This window comes from Seriola lalandi, unplaced genomic scaffold (genome assembly GCF_002814215.2).
Source record: "Seriola lalandi dorsalis isolate HSWRI2012SDOR001 ecotype SW California unplaced genomic scaffold, Sedor1 jcf7180002054405, whole genome shotgun sequence".
Classification (NCBI taxonomy): domain Eukaryota; kingdom Metazoa; phylum Chordata; class Actinopteri; order Carangiformes; family Carangidae; genus Seriola; species Seriola lalandi.
The window spans coordinates 58,560-66,297 of NW_019524958.1; the positions used below are offsets into that span (position 1 = coordinate 58,560).

The following is a 7,738-nucleotide window of genomic DNA, read 5'->3' on the forward strand; positions in this document are numbered from 1 at the left end:
GAAGTAAGCTTGGCTACATATCAGGCGCATATAACAGAGGTAATTTATAACATGTCACTTATTGCATATAATGTGGAGCTTGACAACAGTGTAGTGTAGAAAACTGCACAGTTCAGTCTTTGACTAAAGATTACTGTTGCTGTCAGACATGTTTATACTGATTTACAGCTTTTATTGTAATACACAAAATACATTTACTACATAAAGGAAGATGTCATGATGAGCATCTCTGCTCAAAACATGGAGAAACATGATTTACTTTGTCAGCACCTATTAAAATATCTGACTAGTACTGACATTGAACACCTGTAGCAGTCCAAATACAACAAACATTTTCAGACTGTAAAAGTATATCTAAGGAGGCATGACAGATAACTACATTACACAATTCACAATAGTGCTTATTTACCAAAAGAGATCCAGTAATGACGAGACAGTAACAGTTAGCATTAGCTACCTAGCTACATGTTGGTAACTGTGTGCCAGCTCTCATCAACAAACTGAAAATGTAAAGTCAAAATACACAAAATTGGTTACCAACCATTGAGAAACGTCCTGCTGCAGTTGTAGAGTTTGAACTTCTTCAGCAGTCTCTCCCTCTGGCTCAGATTCTGGATAAAAGTTGTGTGGTTGAACCAAATCGCTACCGACGCCAGGTCGACGGTCACGGTCACCGTAAACATTAGAGCATGGTGCCAGAAGCCCAAGCCGCATCCCCTTCCGAAGAGGGGCGTGGTCAGGCACAGCTCATTTGCATTTAAAGCTACAGACACAGAAACAGCCTGTTCTGAACAGGGCTGAAACAGAGGGGTTTACAGGAATGCTGAAATATAAGATCGGAGTGAATTTTTTAGCAAGAAACTTCAAAGACATGTTTTGGGGACGTCTGAGACTTATTTGAACTTGTTGAAAAGGAGCATATGTCCCCATTAATGATCTCTCAGCTCATTTAACCCCAGACAGAGCGGTGGAACCTGATTGGTCCTGCTGTGTTCATTATGATCACCTGGTGCAGGTACAGAACGATATTAATGTATAAAACTACAAACAAACCTTGACAGAAGAGAAACGTTGGGCCAGACGAGGACTCAATACAAACAACAACTCTGTATGAACGTTTCTCGTCTCCTCCTCAGGTCAACTTCGTCTTCCTGTTCAACATCGTTCGGATCCTGATGACCAAACTGAGGGCATCGACCTCGTCAGAGACCATCCAGTACAGGTACGAGGCCAGCACAAGAAGTTCCTGTAGAACAGGTGAAAACATCTTGCAGCTGAAGCAGACTGAAGACACAATATAAGCTGTAACATAGAGTGCGTTGTTGTGTGATGTTGTGTTCTGTGTGTTCATCGCACACATGTATATGATGTAACTACAGACCTTTGTGACCTCATGACACATGACATGGAAACTTTCTGTCACAGAATTGTGCAGAGGGTTTTTTTCGTGTTCAGTTTTCTCGTCCTTTGGTGTAAAATCCATAAAATATATCTTAATTCTAAACGTTGATTCATCTAAATAATTATGGAACATTGTGTAAATGTGTTTAATGAATTCATTAAGATTTGTTGAACTCGTTTTTATTCTTTTTTGACCATTTTCAGTGTTTTTAAATTCAATAACTACATTATTACAACCTTCCATTTTAAAGTGTGTCAATGTCAATTAATGTGACACTTTATTATTATTAAGACAAAGGGAAATGAGGAATTCTTTCTCATTCCTCTCTAGCAAAAATAAAATTAGTTTGTTATCTCAAAATATCTTCAATAACAGTTGAGTATTTAGCTTCATCTTTTATTACGAAAGGATCAGAGCAAAGTTTGACTCATATTAACTGAAAAAGTTCAACAAGTCATAATTTCATATTAAATAAATAAGATTCAGTTTCTCTCACCACAGACAGATTTACAGTGTTAGTGACATTTCACACTGTATGAAGTTAAAAATCAGATCAGTCAGCTGATCTCGTTGTGGTCTGGCTCCTGCAGGAAGGCGGTGAAGGCGACTCTGGTGCTGCTGCCTCTCTTAGGAATCACCTACATGCTGTTCTTTGTGAATCCTGGAGGAGAAGACGAAGTCGCTCAGATCGTCTTCATCTACTTCAACTCCATACTGGAGTCCTTCCAGGTTCATCTCACAGCAAACATTTCAGTCTGTTAGCAGCCTATTAGCTTTCTGTTAGCAGCCTGTTAGCGGTCTGCTAGCTGTCTGTTAGCTGTCTGTTAGCTCTGTTAGCAGCCTATTAGCTGTCTGTTAGCTCTGTTAGCTGTCTGTTAGCAGCCTATTAGCTGTCTGTTAGCAGCCTGTTAGCTGTCTGTTAGCGGTCTGCTAACAGCCTGTTAGCGGTCTGCTAGCTGTCTGTTAGCTGTGTGTTAGCTCTGTTAGCAGCCTATTAGCTGTCTGTTAGCTCTGTTAGCTGTCTGTTAGCAGCCTATTAGCTGTCTGTTAGCTGTCTGCTTGCAGTCTGTTAGCAGCCTGTTAGCTCTGTTAGTTGTCTGTTAATTGTCTGTTAGCAGCCTCTTAGCTCTATAAGCTGTCTGTTAGCAGCCTGTTAGCTATGTTAGCTGCCTGTTAGCAGCCTCTTAGCTCTGTTAGCTGCCTGTTAGCAGCCTCTTAGCTCTGTTAGCTGTCTGTTAGCAGTCTATTAGCTCTTTTAGCAGCTACCAGCCTGTTCCTTTACCAGCCTGTTAGCTCTCTTAGCAGCTAACCCTGTCTCTGTGTCCACAGGGATTCTTTGTCTCAGTGTTCTACTGTTTTCTCAACAGTGAGGTGAGACTGATGTTTTGTACTCAGCCCACTTAGTTTTTATTTCTATATAAGGTCACACATATTAACATTTACAGGTACACAGGATATTTACCTGTCTGTCTAACTGTCTGACTGTGTGCAGGTGCGATCTGCAGTCAGGAAGCGTTGGATTCGTTGGCAGGATCGTCACTCCATCCAGAGCCGGGTGGTGCGCGCCACGTCACTGCCCACCTCACCAAGCAGAGTATCTTTCCACAGCATCAAACATTCCTCTAACCTCTGACAGTCTGTTGGACCTGAACACATTCAATCACAACCTGTGATGTTATTCCACTCAGCCAATCAGAGGGATCAGTGGATCAGATCAGACCAGCCAATTGCAGGGCACAACACAGATTTATGGAGCCAATCAGGCGAGATCTGTCAGTCAGGTTTCTTCATGGCCCCACCCCCTTTCATTAGCTGGCCAATCACAGGATGTGATCAGCTGCTTCTACAGGGTCACATGTCCTTTTAGGCAGCTGGACAGTGTCCACATTCTGTAATCGATAAGTTTATTTATTTATTAATAAATGTGTAATAATGTGTTATTGATGAGCTGTAACTGTTTATATTGTAATATTGATCACCAGCTTTCTACTATTTAACAGAGCTAAACACACACACACACACACTGAGAACATTTCCCATGAGGAAACAGGAAGCTGAACAATAATCACACAACTTTACTGTTTGTGTCGTTACCTTGAAACAACAAAAAACTGATTTTGACATTGTTGTCCTCTGATGCTGCAACAAGCTAATATGTTATTATGTTGTTATAATGTTAGTAGTCTGTTAGCTCTGTTAGCAGCCTGTTAGCTTTGTTAGCAGTCTGTTAGCATCCTCTGATGCTGCAACAACAAGCCAGTGTGTAAGAAACACAATTCGAGACCTTTGTTGGAGAGTCACGGCCTCACACAGGCTATGAAATCCAAACTTTTATTTCATTAAATCACTGTCACTATAAACATGGGATTAAACAGGGCATTATAAAAAACCCCTTCCGCCTGAACACATCACACAGAGAGCGGAGCAGCCAGCAGGGGGCACTCTTAACAAACTGTCTCTGTTCCACATCACCTCCTCTAACTGCTGAAGATCAACTCCCTGATTCTGCTTCACAACATCTGGACAGATACTGATGTTAATCCTGGGATTGAAAAACATCATGGCTTTAAGTCCAGATAACAACAAAGAGCTGCCACACCTTTAATATTTGCACTTTCCATCAGATTGACTTGAGCTAAATGTCTATTCATTGTAATTGTTGTGCACATTTGCACTAAAACCTTGTTTAAATACAAAGATGATAGAGACCAGTAGTACTAACAGTAACCATAGTAACCATAGTAACCCCAGTAGCCACAGTAACCATAGTATAGTTAGTACCTGTAGGTTAGTACCTGTGGAGGGAAACACTCAGGATGAAACACAAACTGCTCCTCCTTATTATTGTGTGTGTGTGCCTGTGTGTGTGAGTGAGTGAGTGAGGTGTGTGTGTGTGTGTGTGTGTGCGCCTGTGTGTGAGTGAGTGAGTGAGTGTGTGTGTGTGTGTGCGCCTGTGTGTGTGTGAGTGAGAGAGTGTGTGTGAGTGAGAGAGTGTGTGTGTGTGTGTGTGCCTGTGTGTGTGAGTGAGAAAGTGTGTGTGAGTGAGAGAGTGTGTGTGTGCCTATGTGTGTGAGTGAGAGAGTGTGTGTGAGTGAGAGAGAGAGTGTGTGTGTGCGTGTGTGTGAATCAGTGGCATTATTAGCTGGAAGAAGCTTGATACCTGATTTAAACCCATGACTTTTTGGTAATATTAAGTAGTACTAAGTATTGAATTTATAATGACATCATCAGATGAAGGAGCGCTTGGTTCACCCACCAGCCTGAGTGACTCACTCTGATGTTCGACATTTACATGTGACTCTGTATCTGATAATATCAAATCATGAAATAAATTCTTCATCAGCCTGAATGTATTTTTCTCTTCAAATGCAAATGAAATGCAATGATTCTGAGTCAACTTTGACTCCCAAGATGCATTTCACTAACAGTCACAGAGCTTCACCTTCAGCTACTTTTTGTAGAAACCTGATCATTCAGAGGGGTTTTATTCTGGATCATACTTGGTTGACCTAAGACCCAACACCTGCATAGTTTGGGACATTTTGTTGTGTAAAGATTTAGGTCTCAGGCTGGGTTCAGGTCTGGTCTTGGTTGAACCAGTCAGGTTTCAGTCTGGGTCTTAAAGACACAGGAACAGGATGGTTCTGGTCCCAGGTTTAGGCTCATGGAATCTGTTGTGTATGTGGTAAAGTAGAACTAATCCAAAACTCATGTGTGATAGAGTGCTGAGTTTCTTCTCTCACTTCACAATACCTGGGTCCACAGTAACACAGTCGACAGTGTATTCCCGCCTGAACAGTCTTCACTGTGGCCTCAAACCAGCCTGGACCCAGTTCCTGTGTCCTCCTGACATCAGGTGGTTTCAGAGGGGTCAGCTGGTCCCTGGTGTGAACACACCTGACTTCAGTCTACCTTCAGGTTCAGAGAGGACACAGCTGAAATAAGTGACGAGTCAAAACTTTAAAAAGTACAAAAGAAGTGTCAGGCCGCGACTCAAAGCAGGACTCAGATGCAGAGATATTAGAATACCAAAGGCTTTTATTGAATTCTCTGGCGACCTCAGACAGAGTGACAAACCAATGGCTATGAAAAACTAGACACTAGACTCTGAATCTAAGGAACAAAAAAACACTCCAGGAGGAGGAAAAAGGTACTAACCAAAAGAAACCAACTGATAAACACAAAACGCTCCGTACGGAGGAAAATCCTGACTATATAAAAATAAACCAAAAAAATAATCTACTCACGCTACTAAGCGGAGGATCTAGAATAATAAATAACTGGCTACATGAAATGAAAATCACTCTTAACGAGGAAAAACAAGGGGCTATGAACTTTAGCTAGGGCAAAATTTACAAACAAAAAATCACTCTTCTCGAGGTTCAGAAGGCTTACTTTCACAACTACTGTGGCTGTGGACATGGACAAAAGACGCGGGTGCAGGACGAGAACGAAGACACTCTGGCACAAGACAAGGGGAACACAGACTATTTAAACACATGGAGGGAAATAGGGGACAGGTGGAAACACTTAGGGCAATCAGACTGAGACACATGAGGAAGGGCAAATGACCTGAAACGAGAGCAGAATTACTTTTCAAAATAAAACAGGAAATGACAGGACAAAACAACCCCAGGACAAGACAACCTCACCACGGTGTGACAAGAAGAAATTTCAGAAGGAGTGAATCGATCAATAGAATCAATCAAATCAATTAGATCAATCAATATGATTAAAGATCAGATCATTTAAAAATCTGATAATACCTTTGATTAGTGAGAAGACCACCTCAGAACACATCAATTATTATTTATAATTGTATAATACTTAATAATTATATAATTGTAAAGAATAATTATAAATATTATTTATAATAATTATTGTATATTATATTATTGTATTAACTATTATAATAATTATCATATAATTGTGTTTGACTGGGCAAGATTAGTTTGACCTCATGTTTGACATAGCTGTGTCTGAAGTTGATTGTACAGTTAGTGATTATTATTGATACTGACTGACTACATTACCCATCAGCCCTGACAGTCAACATGATGGTGACCTGACTGATCAATAATCAATTCCTGCAGGTGAAAATAAGATGTTGAGACAGGAAGTTACTCACAGCGCCACAGTGACACCTGCTGAACAGTCTGAGTATGTCACTGATCACTGATCAATAAAACTTGTTTGATTATCATCAATCAGTCCATCACTGATTATAATTCAAAATGTGTTTACATTTAATTTAATGTGATTTCTATGATCAGTTTATTGGGAACACTGATGATGACGTCATGTTGCATGTCTTTTATTTTCCTCCGGTTTTGATTTATTATATTTAATTATAATTATTGTCTCAGCTCCGTGTGTTTGTTGTTGATGCAGATGACGTCACAAACTTTGAAACACAACAAACAAATACAAACACTCCAGTGAGGAAGAACCTCAGTTTAGTTTTAGCGTCTGTCTGTTTTACAGTGCAGTGATGCAGCAGGTTACCATGGTAACAGCAGCCTCCTCTCCCAGCATGCAGCAGCAGCGGAGCCGCCCCCCCCTCTCAGAGCAGTTGCAGGGTGGAGCAGCAGACAGACGGACAGCAGCTGCAGCAGAACCCGGAGGTAAGAAATGTAACCACCAGCAGACCCACCTGTCTGTCTCTCACCTGTCTGTTTGTGAGTCTGTCTATCGTTCCTCCTCCTGCCTCTGCCGCTCCTGTCTACAGCCTCAATGGCTCTCAGTCGGCAGAGGCGGCAAACGCGACTATTTTCCGCTCTCTTACTGTCACCGCCCGGTTCACCGCTGCGCTCGTTAGCCCGTTAGCCTGCAGGCTAAAGGAGCTTTTGGGGGGGGGGGGCTGAACGTGTGCATGAGGCATGAGTGATTGACAGGTGGAGGGGACAGTAGAGTCTGATAAAAACGGACTTTACTGTTGCTGCATCATCATCATCATGGACGACTCTGTTACTGAGCATGCTCACTGACTCCTCTTGACCCCCCCATAGGAGTGATGATGGATGGAGACTCGGCCCCCCCCAGAGATGGCTCCGACCAGCATGAGCAAATGATGATGGAAGGTGGGTGTCGGCCTTTATTTTCTCTTGTTCTCCTGTGTCACACACACACACACACACACACACACACACACACGTTCTCCTGCCACACAAGTTCTCCTGTCTCACACACACACACACACACACAAACACATGTTCTCCTGCCACACACATGCTCTCCTGTCACACACACACACACACACGTTTTCCTGCCACACATGTTCTCCTGCCACACAAGTTCTCCTGTCACACACACACACACACACACACACACGCTCTC

The 7,738-nt window shown here is 42.1% G+C and overlaps 2 protein-coding genes across 2 annotated transcripts in view; both read left to right on the top strand.

The window, feature by feature from the left end:
* crhr1 (corticotropin releasing hormone receptor 1) overlaps positions 1–4,406 on the top strand; it is a 17,851-nt gene extending 13,445 nt beyond the window's left edge. The window contains exons 11-14 of the mRNA XM_087174988.1: positions 1,137–1,222; positions 1,993–2,131; positions 2,732–2,773; positions 2,895–4,406. Of these exons, the coding sequence (XP_087031114.1) occupies positions 1,137–1,222; positions 1,993–2,131; positions 2,732–2,773; positions 2,895–3,035 (408 nt within the window). The 3' untranslated portion in view covers positions 3,036–4,406. The remainder of the gene's footprint in view (positions 1–1,136; positions 1,223–1,992; positions 2,132–2,731; positions 2,774–2,894) is intronic.
* Positions 4,407–6,893: 2,487 nt separating this feature from the next.
* The window catches only part of maptb (microtubule-associated protein tau b), an 8,997-nt gene continuing 8,152 nt past the window's right edge, over positions 6,894–7,738 (top strand). Inside the window, exons 1-2 of the mRNA XM_023409732.2 lie at positions 6,894–7,026; positions 7,411–7,482. Coding sequence (XP_023265500.2) covers positions 6,894–7,026; positions 7,411–7,482 — 205 coding nt within the window. The remainder of the gene's footprint in view (positions 7,027–7,410; positions 7,483–7,738) is intronic.